Here is a 23,054-nt window from a genome sequence, read left to right on the forward strand (position 1 = left end):
GGAAGGAATAAAGTCAGATAGCGGCGAGCCCCCCGGGGCTGGTCCCCCTCAACAATAAGTGTTCCATTTTGAGTACTGTTAGTGGGGCGGGGGGATCCTACCTGGGGGAAGCAACAGCGGCCATGCCTTTAACACTGAGCCTGACCCTGTAGCTCAGAACGGCAGGGAACTGAAGAGGATGGCAGTAGTAATAGGGAGCTCGACAGTCAGGGGGTCAAATATGTGATTCTGCAGACGTAAAAAAGAAACACGGATGGTAGTTTGCCTTCCATGTGCCAGGGTCCACAATACTTCTGAACGTGTCCACAATATCCTGAAAATGGAGAGCGAGTATCCAGAAGTCACGGGACATATTGGTACCAACACAAAGATAGAAAAAGCGAGGAGGTCCTGAAAACAGAATTCAGGGAGTTAGAAAGAAAGCTGAGAAGCAGGGCCTCAAGGGTAGTAATCTCAGGATTGCAGCCTGTGCCACGTGACAGCGAGGATAGGAATAGAATGAGGTGGCAGATAAATGTGTGGCTGAGAACTGGAGCAGGGGACAGGGATTCAGATTTCTGGATAATTGGGACCTTTTCTAGGGTAGGGTGACCCGTACAAAAAGGACGTGTTGCACTTGAATCTGAGGGCGACCAATATTCTTGAGGGCAGGTTTACTAGAGCTGTTGGGAGTGGTTTAAACTGATACGGCAGGGGGATGGGAACCAGTACGACAGAGCTGAGGATGAGCCTGCAGGGTTACAAGCAGATGATAGATGTAATATGAATGTAAAGAAGGATGATTGGCAGACAGAGCAGAGTTAAATTATACCACAGAGGTAAAATTCAAAAAGGGAAAGAATGCAGGAATCAATGTGGGAAGGGGAAAATTACCGTGATGGACTGGTGTATATCCACTACATTTTACAGGATTTTCAAATCGCTTGTTTACACTTTTTTTCTATTGCTTAGAAAATACAAGAAAAATGGCAAACAACATTTAGTGCCTTTTTCGCTGTTTCTTCCACAATTCATTGCTCTGCGTTCTTGTACTTTTGGCTACAGCCATGAGATTGTAAGTAGCTTCTGGTGCAGTGTGGAGGGGCAGAGGGAAAGGGGTACTGGGGCAAACACAGGGTGGAGATGGTTTCTGTGCATACGAGAAGCCGCTGCCGGGGAGAGTGAGGTTGGGCAGCAACCTGAAAGAACTTTTGAATATGAAAAAGTAAGCCTTCAAGTCTGGAGATAGACAAGAACAGAGGAGAGTACAGAGTGAACTGAGGACAAAACTGAGGGAGTGCAAAGAATCCTACAATAGAGTACAAGCTCCAGCAGAGTAGCATAAGGGATGTGTGGTCGGGCATGAAGCAAATCACTGGCTTCAAAGTTAAGGAAAGGAGGATTGGGGGCTGCTTGGATAGGGCCAACAAATTGAACTTGTTTTTCAACAGATTCAGCATGCCACCTTCTGCTGACTCCTCCACTACCTGCCCAAACACACACCTTCCCCACACTGAAGCCTTCTCCCTCCACCCCTCCTTCCCCTCTGGTGAGTGCTTGTGTTCAAAACTCCCCAACTTTGGAGTATCCGGCCTCCATGGGGTTGACCACCCTCCCCAGCCTGACCGTGACTGCGGGTCAGGTTAACAGACAGCTGGAGAGACTACATTAAGGCAAAGCTGCTGGTCTGGATGGAATCAGCCCCAGGGTACTGAAGGCCTGTGTGAGCCAGCTGTCTGGTATTTAGCAGCACCTTTACAATCTGAGTCTGAGTCAGGAAAAGATAGCAGTGCGATGGAAGACTTACTGCTTGGTCCCTGTACCCAAGAAGGCGACTCCATCTGAACTTAATGACTAAGACCAATTACCCTCACATCTCGTGTGATGAAGGTGCTGGAGAGGCTGGTCCTGTCTTATAGACAATAGGTGCAGGAGTAGGCCATTCGGCCCTTCAAGCAAGCACTGCCATTCAAGGTGATCATGGCTGATCATCCACAATCAGTACCCCGTTCCTGCCTTCTCCCCATATCCCCTGACTCCGCTATCTTTAAGAGCTCTATCTAATTCTTTCTTGAAAGCATCCAGAGAATTGGCCTCCACTGCCTTCTGAGGCAGAGCATTCCATAGATCCACAACGCTCTGGGTGAAAAAGTTTTTCCTCAACTCTGTCTTACCTTAGACTGCAGGTGAGATCTTCATTGGACCTTCTACAGTTTGCCAACCAACCTCATGTGGGAGTGGATGATGCCATCATCTACCTGTTGAGGAGAGCTCACCCTCACCTGGATGATGCTGCTGACATTACTAGAATCACATTTTTTGAATTCGCTAGTGCCTTTAATACAATCCAGCCACTTCTTCCAAGTGAGAAGCTGCAAAGGATGGGCGTAGACAGATCCCCTATCTCCTGGGTTACTGACTACCTGACAGATAGACCCCGGTTTGTATGGCTGTGTAGTTCTCTGTCTGAGATGGTGGTGAGTGGCACTGGAGCACCACGAGGGACTGTCCTGTCTCCGTTTCTGTTCACACTGTACACCTCAGAATTTCAGTACAAATCTGAGTCTTGTCACTTGCAGAAGTTCTCTGATGATACTGCGGTGGGTGGGAGTATCAGAGATGAGCAGGAGTCGGAGTACAGAGGATGGTGGACAAGTTTTTGGGGTGGTGTGGGAGGAATCACCTGCTCCTGAATGTGGCCAAAACCAGGGAGATACTGATTGATTCTAGGAGGAAGAGGACTGTGACAAGTCCGGTATACATTCTGGGAGAAGATGCTGTGGTGGTGGAGGAGTACAAATACTTGGGTGTTCACCTCAACAACGGACTTGATCAGAAAACCAACAGCATTTTACAAGAAGGAGATGAGCAGACTCTATTTTCTAAGGAAGCTGAGTTCCTTCAATGTGTGCAGCAAGATGTTGGAAATCTTTTACCAGTCTGTTGTAGCGAGTGCAACCTTATTTGCTGCTTTATTTTGGGGGAGCAGCATCGGTGATGGAGATGCAAAAAGACTGAATAAACTCATCAGAAAGGCTAAATCCATCGTTAGCTACAACCCAGACTCGTCTGAATTAATGGTGGAGAGGAGGTCACTAAACAAACTGTTATCCAAGATGGACAATCTGGCACATCCTCTCCATGACCTACTGAATAAGCAGTGGAGCACCTTTTCGAACAGACTCATTCAGCTCCGCTGTCACAAGGATCGTTACAGAAAATCTTTCCTACCAAATGCAATAAACATATACAACAGTTCATCTCTGTATGACAGGAGAACACACATCATAGTACAATAATCTCTGCTTTATTATTTCATACATTATTATTGCACAGTATTGTACATTATTGCACATTGGTAAATTATTGCGTGTTATTATTCGGTAGTTATTATTAGTTAATATTATTATATTTATTATTATTTATTATTGCTAAGTGTGTTTTAAATGTTGCTGCTGTAACAAAATAATTTCTCACTTGGGATCAATAGAATATTATTATTATTATTAATAATAATGCAGACAGTTCCCTATTTCTACAATTAGGGTGCTCCCAATAGCACCAGAGAGAGAAATTCACTCACCATAGACACTAAAATGTTTGGGTATTAGCAGGAAATACAACTGGCAGCTAATCTGCAATTATTCAGTAGTGGAGATCCAAGACTAACTCCTCTACTCCATAGAGTGGGGAAACAGTAAAGAAGTTCTGAGGAAGGGTCTTGGCCTGAAACGTTATTCATTTTCATAGATGCTGCCTGACCCTGCTGAGTTCCTCCAGCATTTTCTGGGTGTTGCTTTGGATTTCCAGCATCTGCAGCATTTCTTGTGTTTAAGAAATCCTGTTTGCTGTATCTCACTGGATGTGCCTTTGCACTTTGTGGATGGCAGAGAAGAAGGACTCGCTTCCTACTGACAGCCAGCAGGCCAGCGCTTTGGAACACTAAGGGTTTCTTTATCTCTTGATGAAAAGTCATTGAAAAATCAATTTGATTCAATCTTAAGCAAATTAAGATCATAATGAGGGGGGAATTCTTTAGCTTTAGGTGGATGAATGTGTGGAATTCATTGCCACAGAGGGCTGTGGAGAACAACTCATTAGGTATATTTAAAGCAGAGGTTGATAGGTTATTGATTAGTAAGGTGCCAAAGGTTCTGGGGAGGAGACAGGATAATGGGATTAAGAGGGATAATCAACCAGCCAAAATTGAATGGCAGAGTGGACTCAATAGGCCAAATAGCCTAAAGCTGCTCCTTTGTCTTATGCTTCACTGGCTCTACAGAAGATGGCACTTCAAGAGCAGCTGTAAAGTGCCCAGGTGAACCTTATGAAAACAACAAGAACACTTCAACAAAATGGTCTTGAGATGCTTTAATTGGTGATTTGAAAGTAACAAGTGAACAACAGCATAAACAGACAAAAGCACCATAAAAGCAGTACTGAGAAGTTTCAAGCAAGGGAGAGGTGAAGAAGAACTCTAGAGCTTTGGGCTTTATTAGCTGAAGATGTGGCCACCACTGCTGATACAAAGACAGTAAGGTGAAACTCCCAAAATGGCCTTCAGTGGTCAAGTAACACAGTTAGAGAGAGAATGGAAGAGATTAGCTCCTGAAGTCAGAGATGTAGACCAGTAACAACCCAATCCAGAACATCTACACCATTTTCAAAGAAGTTTTCACCAACTGCTCTTGCAGTTGGGTAACGCTGAGAGGCTTAGAGAGTAGTTGACTGATTTGCTTGTAAAATACATTGTCTGAAAGCACCATCATCATAAGCAGTGCTATAAGTATAGGTATGGATATATTACATGACAAAAGTCCTCTCACTGTCATAGGTGAAGGAAGAGCAAATGAGGGGCAAGACCTTCTAAAGGTAAACACGAGACTCTGCAGATGCTGAAAATCCAGAGTAACACACACACAAAATGCTGGAGGAACTCACCAGGTCAGGCTGCATCTGTGGAAAGAAATAAAGAGTCAAAGTTCCCCCACCCACCTAACTTCCCCTCACTTGGCTTCACCTATCATCTTCTAGCTTATCCCCCCACCTCTTTATTCTGGCCTCTTTCCCCCTTCCTTTTCAGTCCGGATGAAGTGCCTTGGCACAACATGTCGACTGTTTATTCCTCTCCACAGATTCTGCCTGACCTGCCAAGTTCCTCCAGCATTTTGTGTGTCTAATAAAAGTGTTGGTTTCAGAGTCTCATTGCACAACCGGCACCCTGTGAAGATCAACAGCAGTGGTCTAGATGTATTCAGGAGGGCAAGTGCTAAGCATGAGGTAAGCGGCAGACCCACATTAAATGTACTTAGGCATGCCAGAAAAGTAATTATCACCTATGATCAGTCTCTCCTGGTAATAAAGCAGTTTACAGGGGCAATAATTTTCAATGTGCAAAAGCAGTGAATATCTGTCAGCAGTCCTTTATCTGCAAAGATTGATAGGTCTTTGGAGCACCTTACCAATGAGCGTGCATCAGGAGCCAGAATACAACAGATGTATTTGCAACCAAACTAACTGAAGTTAATCTCTTTATATTGGCAAGCATCTTTCCCATATGCAGCAATCACTTCCATTGAGAAAGACACCTCAAGAAAATCTTCGCTTGCAAAAGTCTTTCCATATTTTTTCCCATTGAACAAAACCATTTGACTGACCCCTGGAAAGATCCAGCAACGAAAAAGGGCTTTGGGACCATAGAGTCTGGACTGACGGTCAAATACTCATTTGTCCAATTTCTACATTAACCCCATTTATTTAAAATATCCCTACTCTTTCTTAGCAGATCCCCCCCCCCCGATTCTACCATATTTTACCACAAGGAGAAATTTGCTGTGGCTAATTAATCTCACAACTCACACATTTTTGGATTGCGGGCAGAAACTGCAGCAGCCAGAGGAAACGCACAATGTTGCAGGGAGAATGTGCAAAATTCACTCAGGTGGTGTCAAAGGTCAGGGATCTCTGGAGCTGCATTGCAGATGCTATACCATCTATAGAAATGCACTCCCTTAACATGGAAGTACCTTTGCATGAACACCCTTGTGCCACTGAAAGCAAGCTGAAGCTGTGGGAGACTGAACAAGCAAATGACCCAAACACTAGCCACAGTCAACACTGCACCAGAATAAATGGATTCTGGTTCAGCCTCTACAGCCCCCTGATGACCCACTGACAGATAACTCTTTAGGAGAACATCACACTCAACTTTATTGCAAACTTATTTACTGATATCTAAATCAACTACTTAAGTGTCCTTATCGAATACAATCTATCTGTAATTAAGGTTCTACACTTATAATTAAGAAAAAAAGAGCACACTTGCTGGCTTAGAACATGTAATGCTGTCTTAAAGATACCCCAAGGCTACACCCCTGGCATTTCTATTGATACTGATGGTTCTCAGATTCTGACCTCGTTATCCTTCTGATATTCCACAGGGGATGCCCAGTGCACAGGTGAAGAAAGGACCACTTCGCAGAACAGATCAAACCATTTTTGACGCCAAGCATTATAAACAGGCAGGCTAAAGTTTCTGTTATGAGAATGGTTGCAAAGGATTTTAATGCTCAGCGAGGTAACCGCAGCAATGTCTTCTTCAAATCCACCTTTCAAAGCTAGTAGAGCTGCTTTTCACAGCTTCAGCAGTCCAGGTTCAATCCTGTCCTTGGATGCCATCTGCACAGAGATTGCTCAGTTTCCATGTGGTTACATGGATTTCCCCCGGAAGCTCTACTTTCTTCCCACATCCCAAAAGGAGTGCAGGTTGGTAGGATAACTGGCCACTGTAAATTGTTCCTAATGTGTAAGAGAGTTAGAACTCGGGGTGTGTATTGACTGGAACGTGGAGGGAATGGATTATGGTAGAATTAGTGCAGAAGTGAGTGCTTGTATGTCGACACAAATCTATGGAATGCTCTGCCATAGACTATGGTGGAGGCCAAGTTCATGCGCATATTTAAGGCGGAAGTTGATTGTTTCCTGATCAGCCAGGCATCAAAGGAGATGGCGAGAAGGCAGGTGTATGGGGTTGAGTGGGATCCAGTATTAGCCATGATGGAATGTGGAGCAGACTCGATGGGCTGAATGGCCTAATTCTGCTCCTCGGTCTCATGGACACAGATGCAGAGGGTCTGCTTCCATGCCGGATCTCTGTGTGACACAATACACTTGGTTCTCAGTCTTTAGCTGTTTATGCATAATATTCCAGTATTCAGCAGTCTACTTAATATGTAGGCATTTAGGTAGAAGACCACAAGACCAGTGACCTATAAAATAGCTTACAGGTCAAACATGGAAGGGCCACAAGACTCTTCCAGTAGTACCATCTACTGACAAAGATGGTCAAGTCTTTAAGAGTTCAGCAGTCATACTGGGTCATTATGAAGGATAAAGTCCATCGTCACTGGTTAATATGTCTGTCTAGTGGAGTATCTTCTGAGGCTGAAGTTCTCTTTGTAATCAAAGGAGATTCTGTTGTACTCTATAGCTGTACCACCATGCTGAATAGGGTGGACACAGAATGTATCTGACCGCTCAAGGTTAGACATTAGTGTGGGTGTCATTAGTGCAGTTTAGCAGTTAATGCAATGGCCTTACAGCGCCAGCAGTAACTGATCAGGGGTCGATTACCGTTGCTGTCTGGAAGGATTTTGTACATTCTCCTGTGACTGTGTGGGTTTCCCCCAGCTGCCCCCAAATCCTCCCACATTCCAAAGACATATGGTTAAGGTTAGCAAATTGTGGGCATGCTACGTTGGCGCTGGAGGAATGGCGATACCTGCGGACTGCCCCCAGCACGATCTTCAGAATATGTAGGTCATTGACGCATTTCGTTTTATCGACGCTTTGATGTAGGTGTGACAAACAAAGCTAATCTCGAATCTCGTCTCTGTCTTTAATGAGGGAGCCGTCAGATACAGAACCTCATTCCACCACCACACATAACCTCTTGGTCTAACAGATCCATTGGTCAAGTCGATACTATCAATCCTGATTCAGTCAGGAAACCAGAATGACATTCTCACAATACCAGGAGGTGTACCTAAAAATAAGTTACCAAACTGGCAAGGTGGTTACACTGGACTACTTTTCCATATTAAGCAGCAAAAAAAACATGATGCAATGGATACAATTATATTTATATTTGCTTAAGATATTGAAGAAAACCATTCAGCCTATCAAGTCCCTGCTGACTCTTAGACTAATCCTATTTGCTCACTGACTTCCCTAAAACCTATTCCTCTCACATGCCCATCGAATTTATTCTAACACTTCTATCATACTCCGATACTGAGGGCAAAGTAGAGTGGCTGATGAACCCACAAACCAGCAATCCTTTGTGATGTGGGAGGACATGCAAATTTCAACACTCCAGAAGTCAAGGTTGAGCCTGAATCACTCAAGATGTGTGACAGCAACACTACCTGCTGCACATTATGTTGCCTGGCATGTGCCTTGTTAACCAACTGATCAAATACAAGTTCTGGAGAGCTGCCTAATCACCATGTGAACAGTAAAACAGATTCAGTCAATGCTTCTTAACGATATGAATACTTCAGGGGTAAATTGCACAGACAAATAAACAGATAGGAAGCAGAGGGATGCCCACCATGTTCAAGTGGATGGGATTATTTAGACTGATGTCATGTCAGCATGTGGTGGGACAAAGGGGCCAATATTGTAGTGTTGACACGGTACTGTTTTAAGGTCAATGACAGGAAGAGGAGAGAGAGTCAAAGAGAAGGTTTTAAGAATATTCCCAGCTTCAATGATGGATATCAGAACCATCTTCAGACAGAAATATTGATTGAATGATCTCCACCAGTATCTATGTCAGCCTTCAGACATTCTGATTTACTCTGCATGCCATCCAGATAAGGCAAAGACTACAGGACCAACCAGCAGGGCCGGCGCTCTGGAACACTAAGATCAACCAGCCAACGTCCTATGCTATAGTACCTAAATGTTGCAATTCCGAGAGAGCCCTGCCTCAGCTTCTCTGCGGTTCAGACACTGGAATTTACATGGCAGAAAACTACCCAAGGCTGCCAAATACACAATAAAGTAGGCCAAGTCAAATCTGGAAAATTACTGGCCATTCAATCATCAGTAAAGCTTGGGATTTCATAGTTGGAGGTGAAGCATGCCAGCCCAGGGAGGCCTGGGCTCAAATATCTCCAGTGACTTCACTAATGATTTCTCTTTAATCCTAAGTTCAAAAGTGGGGGCTGTTCACTAATGATCCCCATAACATGTGGTTCCATTTGCAAATTCTCTGCAAAGGAAGCTGCCCAGATCCAGCAAGACCTTATCCACTTTTATACATGAGGTGACAAGTGCAAAGTCATATCCATGCCTCACAATTACCATCCACTGACCATCTCCGACAACAGGAAGTCTAACCACCTGCCCACAATTCAAAGATCAAAGTACTTCTATTATTAAAGTATGTATACAGTATACAACCTTGAAATTCAATTTCTTGGAGGCAGCCACAAAACAAAGAAACACCATGGACTCCACTCAAAGAAAACCTGCACACAAGACCACCAAATGTGTGGGAGAACAAATCACGCAAACATCAAGAAAACAAATAATACACAGAACGTTCCCAGAAGAGAGTCCAGCGCCATGAGCCACCGAGGCGAGTGAAGCTGGTCCAGGAGCCACAGCTACCGAGTCAGTCAGTTCAGGACCATGTCGATGACCGTAGGCCACAGCCACAGATTTAATTCCGTGCCGAAGCACCTTGATGAAGTTGCGCAAATAGTGAAGCTGCTTTCAGCACTGAGGACCCATTATCTTCAATGTCATTATCATCATTATCCACATTCAGAGGGTCACCAATAACCAGAAAGTCCACTGTCCATCCAGATGAATACTGCAGGCACGCACCCAGGTTAGAAGCAGGGCATCCTGCAGTGACTGGCTCAACAAATACCAATATGATAAAATCTTCTCCAGTTGGTCTTCAACCCAATCCAAGACAAAGCAATCCAATTGCTAGCTACCCCATTCATTACTCCCAGTTTTAATTCCACCCCCACCAAAGTATCAGTGCACTAGAGCTGCAGCAGTTTTGTAGAGAAGAGCAATGGGGGCTGTCTAGGACTTCAGTGGAATGGCCAAGTCTACAGATATCGGAAGCACAACATGAAAGATGCGGTAGCACTGGAAAAGGTGCAGAGGAGATTCACCTTGATATTGCCAGAATGGCTGGAGATGCTACATCTGTTTTAACCCACAAAGGATTGGTGAGGAGAGAGTGGAGGGCAGGATCAAGGCTGGTCACTGGAGCAGATCTCCATTGGAAATACAAGTTGCTGGGACACTGAGCCATTCAGGGCTAAATATCCGAAGATTTATTTTTGCTTAAGGCTGTAATTCTAGCATATGATCTTAGTTATGTAATTCCACTAGTGGCTCCGTCAAGACATTTACTTGAAAGTCTTTGGGGAACCAAGTTGGAAGTGAGATTTCTTTGGGGCTTGTATTATTCTCTTGAATCCAAGGTTCTTTAAACTTCTGTCTGCAATGGAACTGCACAAATCCTCAACAGGGCTTGATTGGCTTTGCTTATTAACTAAAAATCAATTACAGCTTATATCATGGTAATTACTTCTTTAACTCTTTTCCCCATAGAAAAACCTGTAAATAGTCATCAAACAAATCCCCAAAGCCATTAGTTAGCTCAAACATTCACATCATATTTCCTTTATAATTCTTCACAGTCATTACATAGTCACTTCGGGTTTCTTTCTTGGGTTATCTAGCCATGTCTTCATTATAATATGTGGTCATTTTGGAACTGGGATATTTTTACATATCACAGTTCCGGGACAGTGATGATGATTGTGATGGCCGGAGTTCTGAATGCAATTTCCCATCCACATAAGTCGAAGGTCTCCTTTCAGGCCTGTAGTATATCTAATCCAGTTCCTTAGTAACCAATAGTCTGAGGGGATGCATAAAGACAGGCGAATACTCTCCTTCCAACACTCTGGAAATTAACATGAAGATGAATGGACAGTTTTAAGGAGAGAGCTAAAGTATATAAAAAATGAGTGGCTAATAATTTTGTAAAGTAAGTTCCTATTTATCTCGCCACATGTTCTTATAAGCCTCTCCCTAATTTTCAGCTTGCAGCAACTGCAGGGGTTTCCAAATTCAGAAACCAAGTGGAACTTGACAAAATGCTGACTGGTCTCAGCTTTTGAGGAGGAAGTTCTTCAGGCAGAGGGTAGTTAATCTGTAGGATTTGTTGCTACAGAGGGAAGTGGATGTCAAGCCATTGAGCTTTTGAGACAGAGATTGATAAATTCCTGATTAGTAAAGAGGCAGAAGGCAGGAGAATGAAGTTGTAAAGTAAAATACCAGCCTTGATTAAATGGTGAACAGGCCGAATGGCTGTCACAAAGAGGGGAGCTGAAGAAGAAATCATTGGGTGGGACATGCATTTGTTATAGGCTTATTTCTTCAACATGAGGTTGGGGTTCATAACATCAAGTGAAAAATATATTTCTCAACATGATATGTCAGTGAAGTTGGTAAAACTGCCTTTGCAACGAAGTGGAACTAACCTCAGCCCATACAGCACTGTCCCATCAGGGTGGAGCCGTATCATCCGATTCTTCACCGTAACGCCGTGCACAAATGATTTCTTGTCGTTCAGGAAGTACGTATCAGGCACCCAGAGCTGATCTGCGACTCGATTGTCCAGAGTCAGGTTGAGAGGAATTCCTGAATATGCCAGCCGTTTGTCCCTCCAGTACTGCTGGAAGTACATGGTTATCGTGTAATCCTGTAAGAGAAGTGACATATATGCTATTAGTGCTGCCGCACCAAGGAGCCTTGGTGGTTCAGATACAGCTCACAAACGGAATGGGGATAAATGAACCATATAAAATCATTCCAAGCAGGCAGCTAGTAGAGTGAGCATGTGGATGCACAAACCTCAGAAAAATAAATCACTGTAACATTTTGATGATTTGGTCAGTGTGTTCAGAATAGAAAACAATATTAGAAAAATTCTGTAGTTTTGGATGTTTTCACTGAAGCTTCAATTTTATTCCACACTACATTTTATTTGCAACTAACTACCCATGACAAATACCCTCAGAGAGTTGAAAAAGTAGCTGCTATAAAAAAATATACTGGATCTATTATTCTGCCAAAAGTCAGAAGTTCAGTTATTTGAGAGAAAATGTAATGTTCCTTCCCTGCAAGTAAGCTGATTACCCTGTTTTCCACTTCTAAATGCATCTTCAAACTTTTACGCGTGCACAAAATTAACAAGTTCATCAACCCATTAAGCTAGGTTATTTAGATGTTAGATTTATGTATATCAAGGTATACAGTGAAATCTGTCATTTGTGTTAACAAGCAACACACCGAAGGATGTGCTGGGGACAGCCCACAACACAATCCCGCAGCTATAATGCTCACCAGAACAGCACAGAATGCAACAAAACAGAATCTACCAAGCACCAAAGCATCAAAAACGAAACAATCCCCATTCCTCCCTCCCTCTCACCCACGTACATACACAGTCCTGTGACCACAGTACAGGACATCCTTTTTTTGGCCTCCAATGGAGTTATAGATTTTTCCAAATTTTGGGCCCCATCCTCCACAGTGGAATTGCAGAGATTTGCAATTGCAGGCCTCAGCCTTCGGGCCTTGACTGTACTTCCAATTTTAAGTACAATCCATTTTATCACAGACTGACTCTTGACCATTTGGCCTCCAGAGAAGATATTCCATATACTTATTTACAAATTCAGAAAATAATAAGGTGTGAAGTAAGGGAATATTTCACGAGGTCTGATGCCAAACGCATATAGTAATTGCTGAAATTGCCCGTGAGCACCTCCCAGGAAGTTTGAGACTTGCTAGTACTCAGGAGAAATTCTGGGCTTCCAGGCAGGTACGCATGACTACTTGTACGGAAAGTTCAGCATGTTTAAAAATAATCTCAGGCCTAGTCACCCTGTTTCTCAATTCATAAATGATAGATGCAGGACTCTTCCAGAATTTCCAGTTTTCATTTCAGATTCCCAACATTTGCTGTATTTTTCTTTAGAATAAATACAGAAGTGGATTAACCATGATATTCTCCTAATTCACTAATTTTGGATGTGAATTTTTGAATAAATAATTGTATATTCTCTCTGGAGGTTTAAAAGACAAGACTTAATTTTGGGACGGATTGCACTAGGTGCATATTGAATGATAAAGGTTAATTTTAATTTTTTTTCCCAAGTGAAATATACTCTCAGTGGCCACTTTATTAGGTACCTCTTGTACTAAATAAAATGGCCACTGACTCGAAGTCTGTGGTCTTCTGCTGCTGTAGTCCACCCACTTCAAAGTTTGACATGTATTGAGAAATCCTTCTCTGCACACCACAGTTATAGTGTGTGCTTATTTGAGTTCCTGTCACCTCCTGTCAGCTTGAGGTACTCTGGCCTATCTCATTCACAATGTGTTTCTGCCCACAAAACTGCTGCTCACTGGATATTTTCATTCTCTGCAAACTCTAGAAACTGTTGTGCAAGAAGATCCTAGTAGATCAGTAGTTTCTGAGACACTCAAACCACCCCATCTGGCACCAACAACCAGTCCATGATCAAAGTCACTTAGATCACATTTCTTCCCCCATTTTAATGTTTGATCTGAACAACTAATGAACCTCTTGACCTTGTCTGCATGCTTTTATGCACTGAATTTCTGCCTCATGATTGGCAGATTAGATATTTGCATTGGTGAGCAGGTGTACCTGATAAAGTGGCCACTGAGTGTATTTTCTTTTGCTTAAATGCTATTTAGTCAGTGAGTATGATGGTTGTCTGTTCTGGAGATTGCTACAGACCAAATTATGTTAGAAGTCACACCCTCGAAAAGAAACTTCAACCATGGGGATAGTCAGCACAAATGTATCAATCTTCAGTGCACCAATGGTCTAAAATCAACCTGCCCCATTACTTTCTGTTTTGTGCCTTTGGGAAGGATGGAACAGCTGAAGGAATGCTCAGAAAGTTTCTAATAACTTTCAGACTGAGAGGGGTATGTTGCAGATGGAGGTAAGTGGTAGTAGAACCATATTGGCTACTCTGGGATCTATTTCAAGGATTTACCATTTGTGAAAGGCTCCTAAGCATCAACATGCACATCATCAGCTGGCAGTGAATGATTAGTTAAGCAGATCCTTTTCAGGTCCTTACTGAATGTGGTCATCATGGGTAATAGAGTCATAAAGTTCTACAGCACAGAAAAAGGCCCTTCACTCCATCTTGTCCATGCTAGCCTGATCTGCCTAGTACCATCAGTATGCACCCTCTAAACCGCTGCCATCTACGTACCTATATAAACTTCTCAGACATTACAACTGAATCTGACATCTACCATTTCTGCTGACAGCTCATTCCACACCCCCCTAAAGGAAGAAGCTCCCCCTCATAGTCATCTTAAGTTTTTCACCTTTCACCCTAAACCTGTGAGTTCTAGTTCTATTCTTAACAAAATCCTGTGTGTGTTGGGGGGGGGGGGGGGGGGGGGAGGGGCTGAATTCTCCTGCACTCCAGGGAATAAAGTCCTAACCTGTTCAACCTTTCCCTACAACTCAGATCCTCAAGTACTAGAAACATCTTCGCAAATTTTCTCTGCACACTTCAAAGCTTATAAATATCTTGTTTTAGTAAGTAACACTGGCCTTTTTGATTCTTGTTGCTGTTCGTACTGGGCTAATTCTACTTTGGGAACAATTTCTTTAAATATTCAATAGAGAGTGGCATTGATAGTCTCCTTACATAAGAAACTCAGGGTCTGAGTAAACATCCTAAAGTACCTCACTGAATCTTAACATTCAAAGTTATCAAAGAGGAAGGGTCTTGGCCTGAAACGTTGACAGCGCTTCTCCCTATAGATGCTGCCTGGCCTGCTGTGTTCCACCAGCATTTTTTGTGTGTGTTGTTATTCAAAGTTATGGATAATTTTTAGCCAGTAAAGGTGACAGCAAATGTCCAGCCCATTTCCATTTGAATCCTTTACTATTCAAAGTGCTGGAAGACCCACAACTACAAATAAGCATTCAGCCCCCCAAGTTCCAGTGACCTGCTATAAGCAATCTCTTCTGTTATTGTCTTAGAAATGAAAGAAAAAAGAACTTTGGGATCATGTAATGGTGGGTTACAACATTGTTCTTTCAACTCCAGTGTCTAAGTTAAAACTCTGTCACACCAATAGCCATCTTTTTTTCCAAAACTATTGGTTATTGGCTCTGAGATTTGCCTTTATCAAATGGTTTCAAAAATCCATAGAGTAACCCAGCATAGGAACAGACCTTTTGGTCCAAATAGTCAATGTGGAACATAATGCCCATTTAATATAGTCCTATTTGTTTGGACCACATCCCCTAAATCTTTCCTATCCATGTACTGATTCAAATGCTTTTTAAATGTTGTTACTGTGCCTGCCTCAAACACTCCCTCTGGCAGTTTGCTCAACTTACTGCCACTTATCTGAAGAAGCAACCATTCAGGTATTTTTCTAAATCTTTCCCCCCTCACCTTTAATCTATTCCCCCTAGTGTTTGCATTAGTGAGCAGGTGTACAGATGTATCTAATAAAGTGGCCACTGAGTATACATTGTCTTTGCGTTCTTTCCAGTTTAATAGTACCTTTCATAGAGCAGGGTAACCAATATTCCCATGTAGTTAAGACATCTCTCTGACACAGTGGTGTCAAGAAAACAACCTCTCCCTCAATGTCGCAAAAACAAAGGAGCTGATTATGGATTACAGGAAGAATGGAGATGGGCCATCTCCAACTGACAGCAATGGATCTGGGGTTGAGAGGGTGAACAGCTTTAAGTTCCTCGGCATCCACATCACCGAGGACCTCGCGTGGTCTGTACATACCGGCTATGAGGTGAAAAAGGCACAACAGCACCTCTTTCACCTCAGACAGTTGAAGAAGTTTGGTATGGGCCCCAAAATCCTAAGAACTTTCTACAGGGGCACAATTGGGAGCATCTTGACTGGCTGCATCACTGCCAGGTATGGGAACTGTACCTGCCTTAATCACAGGATTCTGCAGAGAGTGCTGCGGACAGCCCAATGCATCTGTAGTTGTGAATTTCCCGTGATTCAGGACATTTACAAAGACAGGTGTGAGAAAAAGGCCCGAAGGATCATTGGGACCCGAATCACTCCAACAACAATCTACTCCAGCTGCTACCATCCGGGAAATGTAACCACAGCATAAAAGCCAGGACCGACAGGCTTTGGGACAGCTTCTTCCACCAGGCCATCAGACTGATGAACTCACTCTTATATGAGTGTATTTCTATGTTACATTGACTGCTCTATTCATTATAAATTATTATAAATCACTATGATTGCACATTTAGACAGAGATGTAACATAAAGATTTTTACTCCTCATGTATGTGAAGGATGTAAGAAATAAAGTCAATTCATTCATTCATTCAGCTACATCTTGCATCTTGGACAACTTTCAGCATGGCTGGAACACAAAACCAGGAGCAAATATGGTTCAGTTCAAATCCCAACTGGAGGAATGCACCAAATGTTTCTGTGAAAGGATCCAGTGGCTTTTAAAGGGGCATTGAGCTGATTACACAGACAGACAAATCAATTTTAATTTATTTACACATATAGCATGGTAACATGCCCTGCCAGCCTAGAGAGTGTATGTTACCCGATTACACCCATGTGACCAATTAACCAACAAACCTATATGCCTCTTGAACGTGGAAGGAAATCAGAACACCCAGAAAAACATATAGTCATAGGGAGAAGGTACAAACTTCCTAAAGACAGCACTGAAATTGAACCCAGGTCACTGGTACTCTAATGGCATTACACTAGCCCCTATGCTACCAGGCTTCATAGCTAATATAAGTAGTTATATATACACATGTCACTAACTCAGCTCAATCAGAATCAGGTTTATTATCACTGGCAGGTGACGTGAAATTTGTTAACTTAGCAGCAGCAGTTCAATGCAATACATAATCCAGCAGAGAAAAAAATAAAATAAAAAAATAAGTAAAGCAATTATGTATATTGAGTAGATTAAAAAGAGTACAAAAACAGAAATACTGTATATTAAAAAAAGGTGAGGTAGTGTCCAAGGATTCAATGTCCATTTAAGAATTGGATGGCAGAGGGGAAGAAGCTGTTCCTGAATCGCTGAGTGTGTGCCTTCAGGCTTCTGTACCTCCTACCTGATGGTAACGGTGAGAAAAGGGCATGGCCCTGGGTGCTGGAGGTCCTTAATAATGGATGCTGCCTTTCTGAGACACCGCTGCCTGAAGATGTCCTGGGTACTTTGTAGGCTAGTGCCCAGGATGGAGCTGACTAGATTTACAATCTTCTGCAGCTTCTTTCAGTCCTGTGCAGTAGCCCCCTCCCCCACCCCCATACCAGACAGTGATGCAACCTGGCAGAATGCTCTCCATGGTATAACTATAGAAGTTTTTGAGTGTATTTGTTAACATGCCAAATCTCTTCAAACTCCTAAAAATTATAGCCACTGTCTTGCCTTCTTTATAACTACATTGATTTGTTGGGACTGGGTTTGATCCTCAGAGATCTTGACTCCCAGGAACTTGAAACTGCTCACTCTCTCCTCTTCTGATCCCTCTATGAGGATTGGTACATGTTCCTTCCTCTTACCCTTCCTGAAGTCCACAATCAGCTCTTTCGTCTTATTGACATTGAGCGACAGGTTGTTGCTGCAACAACACTCTACTAGTTGGGTATCTCACCCCTGTATGCTCTCTCGTCACCACCTGGGAATCTAGCAACAATGGTTGTATCGTCAGCAAATTTATAGATGGTATTTAAGCTATGCCTAGCCACGCAGTCATGTGTATATAGAGAGTAGAGCAGTGGGCTAAGCACACACCCCTGAGGTGTGCCAGTGTTGATCGTCAGTGAGGAGGATCTATGATCACCAATCCGCACAGATTGTGGTCTTCCGGTTCAAGTTTATAAGGTCAGTGAGGTAATGTGACTGAAGAGAATGACTGCAGGAGGAATGAAGCCAAGGTATGGAATTGGCATGGACAATAGTATTGGAACACCCACTGGAGGTGTACGAAGAGGATAGCCTGACATTCTCTGGAATTCAGACGTGATTATGCAACTGACTTCAGACCAAGAGCCCAAAATGTTCGAATTACAGCCAAGAGTGAAATCAGAAGCCAATTTTCACAAATGCACAATCAAAATTTATAACAAATTCCCTGCACATCTGCCCCCACCCCTTAAAGTGGCTGTGGGAAAATTGAAGCTTTAAAGAATGCATAGAGAAGGTTTTCTGTTAGAGTATAAATGGATACGAGCTGAATTAGTTAAAGGTAATTGATGCATAGATTGGTTAAAATCTCATTCCCTGATGGAAGTGGGTAGGGGAGATGAATGGTCCTATATACTGCTTGACTGGCTCCAAGGCTATTAACTCACAATGACTTTACTCACTTCTTAGTGGAATGAATCCACATTGCAAAGTTTGGCATTAATTGACGATCCTAACTCAAAGGCTAAAATGTTGCCTGGTAAATAGCATACTAATAAATGTATTATAACACTTCATAATCAGGACTTAGTATTCCTGAGTGGCTGATTGCAGCCAGCCTGTCTGGAGTTGTTTATGAATGTATCTGGCTTGCCTGATCTTTCTGTGAGGGCAAAGCAAGACCGGATCTCAGGAATATTTGTCAGCTAATCCTTTGTTCATTGAAGCAGCAGATCTGGTAGACACTGGGGCCTTGAAGGTTTGTCTGGCCCATACAAAGATTACATGTTTTTCTGCTGATCATTAAAGTTAATACAGCCTCAAATATTTATCAAGGGCAGTCTTGGTGTTAATATCACTAATCGGCTATAAGCATTGGCCTTTCTATCAGCATATTTTCTAGATTCACTAAGAATAGAGAAGATTGGAAGCTTTAGAGAGGGTGCAGAGGAGGTATACCAGGTTGCTTCCGGTAATTGCCCCCACTTCCACTACTCCCATTCCGTTTCCCTCACTTATCTCCTTACCTACCCATCACCTCCTCTGATGGTCCTCCCCCTTCCCTTTATTCTGTGGTCTTCTACCCACTGTCAGATTTCCCCTTCTCCAGCACTTTATCTCTTTTACCCATCAACTTCCCAGCTCCTTACTTCACCCATCCCCCTCTCCTGGTTTCACCTATCACCTACCACCTTGTACTTCTTCCTCCCCCCCACCCCACTTTCTTGCACTAATGTCATCTTATTTTTCAGTCCTGTTGAAGGGTCTCGGCCTGAAACAGTGACTGTTTACTCTTTTCCATGGATGCTGCCTGGCCCGCTGAGTTCCTGCAGCATTTTGTGTGTGTTGCTTGGATTTTCAGCATCTCTAGATTTTCTCGTCTTTATATCAAGATGCTGCTTGGATCAGAGAGCACATCTAATGAGGTACACTTGAGTGATGTAGGGCTTTTCTCTTTGGAACAAAGGAGGATGAGAGGTGACTTGATGGAGGTTTATAAGATGATAAGAGACATGGATTGAGTGGATAGCCAGAGACTTATTCTCATGGCAGAAATGGTTGACAAGAGGAAAAATAATTTTCAGGTGATTGGAGGAAAATATAAGGGGGATGTCAGAGGTGAGCTTTTTTACAGAGAGAAGGTTGATTTCAGGGCATGCACTGCCAGGGTTGGTGGTAAGAGACAGGTTTTTAAGAGAGGCACATAAATAATAGAAAAATGGAGGGATAACTGGTATGGAAGGGTTAGATTGATCTTCGAGTAGGTTAAAAGGTCTGCGTAACATCATTGGCCAAAAGGCCTGTACTCTGGTGTAAGGTTCTATGTTATGAAGAACTGTTGCTTTAGAGAAGTTGAGCTCGCAGTTCCAGGAGTTAAGTGCTAGTGATGGACAGAAGTAGGCAGAGCAATTCACCCTTCCTCAGCTTCAGGGAGAAAAACCAGATGGATGAGCCAATTCTGAATGTACAGGTAGGTATATGAATCAGAAGTAGAATTAGGCCATCCAGCTACTAAAGCATGCCCCATTTAATAGTGCCACAGGATCATTATTACATACATGGCTTTCAGCTCAACAAGTCAGCAACTATCAATCACTCATTTATACTAATAATACATTTTTCAATTTCCATACTGCCTGTATATTCCTTACTTACACTCATCTACACACTAGGGACAATTTACAGTAACACATTAGCTACCAACCCATCCTTCTCTGGGTTGTTGGAGGAAACGGAAATGCTCGGATGGAAATCCAAGTGGTCACAGGGAGAATGTACAAAATCCACTTGGATAGCACCTGAGGTCAATATTGAACCTGTGTCTCTGGATTTGTGAGGTAACAGTTCAGCTCACTGCACTGCTGGGCTGCTCATTGCCAATCTGATTGTAATATTCAGTTTGCTCTCTCCTCCTCTTGCAGTAACCTTTCACCTCCTTGCTTACTACTGCAAATTCTACCAGTGCCTCAAAGATGTTCAAGATTTTGCTTCCAACACTGAACCGTACTGGATTGTCTGTGAGAATGTGACAAGTATGCATACGGTTGATAGACCATGTGGTGAATTATTTAGGCCTTCTGTACGTAAGAGGTACTCTCTTTTTGCATGGGCTTACAAGCATGCACATTTTCCATCTCAGTAGGCCTGGTTCATAGTTCCTACACTGTAAGTTGTCCAGCATGTACAGTGTCTAGCACAATTCAGTAATCACTAGGGGTAAAGGGATACACGGAGGAGGCAGGAGATTGAGGCTGAGAGGAAAATTGGATCAGCCATGATGAAATGGTGAGCAGACTCAATGGGCCAAATAGCCTAATTCTGCTCCTATACCTCTATATCTTATGGTCTAAACACATTTAATCCTACTACTCCTTGTCATTCATGTTCTGCACATACCTAACAACCAGTTATTGAGAAAGAGAACTCCAAAGCCTCATAATACTTTTCAAGATTGAAATAGTAGCCTCAGCTCTTATTTTTAAACATGAGCCTGAGTTCAAGATCCTTCTACAAGGGCAAATAACATATCCACACACACCCTGTTATTACTCTAGGATAGTGCCTGTTTCAATTGCCTCTCACTCTTATGGGCTTCAGAAGATACAAGCCTAACCTATCCAACCTTTTTCTCATGAAACATATGACCTAGGAATTGAGTTTTAACTGTTACCAAGTGGGTGTTATAATAATTTGTGTACTCCACAGTGTATAAACCTCAGTGTATATAGCCCTCCAGATTTAAGCCTCAGTTAATTGCTGCCGGTGAGTTGAGAAGAGAACGTTAATCAGGATAGCTCCAATTTTGCAGCCTATGATGGGTTCTTGCAATCAGGACCTTGGACAGGGACCAATTTCGCTCATGTTTCCTTGAACGACAAGAGAATCGGCAGTATGAAATGACCCCTGGGTAACTTTTAACTATAGAGCTCCCAGGACAGAGACCTTCTGAGGAAGAAAGCATACTCCAGACAGACAGTAATAGGGAGGACACCCATTGAAGTTCTATATCAGAATTTTGAGGACAAAGTCAAAATAGAAATTGCTGAAGATTTTTGGAGGATGGGAAGTATGGAAAGGGAAAACAAGCTAACGTTTCGGGTTGATGATCTCCCATCAGAAGAGTGAACAGTTAGAAATCATACGTGATAGAGGTGCTGTCCTTCAAATGAGATGTTAAATTAAACCACAAAGAAAGAATTCTGATTCTGTTCCTTTCTACATCACTGTCGCCTAACCTGCTGAGCAGTTCTAGCATTTTTTAAATATTTATTTTGGGCCTGCAGCACCTGTAGTTTGTTTGTTTTTTGACTCTGAGGATGAAAGTATTACTGTGCCGCCCCCACCCCGCTTTGCTTCATGCAAGAAATGTACTTACATTGGTCATGAAATGGGAACCAGCTTGAAGTTTAAGCTAATTCGTAGTAAAAACAAACTGTTTCTGGTGTTTGCATACAAATTACATAATTATCCTTTCCCTTCAACACCCATCATGCCAGTAATGACAAGCTGTGTTTGCATTGGGAGATAATGCTATTTTGTAAGCAGTGCAGTTCTTGGAGATTAGCATTATCGCAGGGATTTATACCGGCAAAGAAGTCAAGGATTTTCAGACTATTGCCTAGATTTAAATCTGAGCCACTAAACTCTTTAAGCATGCTGATTCATTTCAATGTTGAGACTTTGTTTTATTTATACTAATAAGATAAAAGTTTTTGAACAAAAAAGATCCCAGGTATCTCAATTATCAATTAAGTGATAGACATTGTTCAAATTATGTGATGTGGCTTGTAATGTGTATTCAATACTACTCTAAATGCCTCCAAGTGCTAAGAGATTACAGAGAATTTATAATGTTTACAATTAAAACAAATTTAGCACACTGCTTAAATGACTGAAGAATTGTACATAGGGCTTCATACTCCCAGTATACAGTTTTATTTGCCTATTTTTCCCTCTATTTTTTTTGATGGTAATTTCCAATTGATTTGTATTGTTCTAATTACACTTCCTCTAGTCTCAGGGTCCCCAATCTTTTTTATGTCATGGACCCCTACTATTAAATGTGACGGGTCCAGAGATCCCAGGTTAGGAAGCCCTGCTCTAAACCAAATAATACCCTATAACATTCAGCTCCTTTACCCCTTTTGGAATAAAATCTCTACACCCTAGCACAGATCTTCTCCCTTGCCCCTCCCCTTTGCACCTTAAAATTTGTTTCAACACAGAATTTACCTAGTTCTGAAAGAAAAACCAACCTGAACCATTAGCTGTGTTTCCCCTTCACTGGATGATGTCAGACCTGCAGCATTTTCTGCTTTGTGACACCTTAGGGATTGTCCACTTGGTTTTGTGTATGGGAAATCATGTCTCATAAATTTGATGAGACCCTCTCCGCCCGACTTTCCCCCCTTCTGTTCCAGTCCTGCTGAAGGGCCTCAATCTGAAGCATTAACTATTTATTCATTTCCATAGACATGGCCCGGTCTGCTGAGTTCCTCTAATATTTTGTACGTGCTGCTCTGGATTTCC

At 42.5% G+C, this 23,054-nt stretch overlaps 1 protein-coding gene across 6 annotated transcripts in view; it reads right to left on the reverse strand.

Moving 5' to 3' along the window:
- The window catches only part of gabrb3 (gamma-aminobutyric acid type A receptor subunit beta3), a 669,933-nt gene that overhangs the window by 91,468 nt on the left and 555,411 nt on the right, over positions 1–23,054 (reverse strand). For all 6 annotated transcript variants that reach the window (XM_073044107.1, XM_073044105.1, XM_073044108.1 and 3 more), the window contains one exon: positions 11,562–11,782. In XM_073044107.1, coding sequence (XP_072900208.1) covers positions 11,562–11,782 — 221 coding nt within the window. The remainder of the gene's footprint in view (positions 1–11,561; positions 11,783–23,054) is intronic.

Source organism: Hemitrygon akajei, chromosome 4 (genome assembly GCF_048418815.1).
Source record: "Hemitrygon akajei chromosome 4, sHemAka1.3, whole genome shotgun sequence".
NCBI lineage: Eukaryota > Metazoa > Chordata > Chondrichthyes > Myliobatiformes > Dasyatidae > Hemitrygon > Hemitrygon akajei.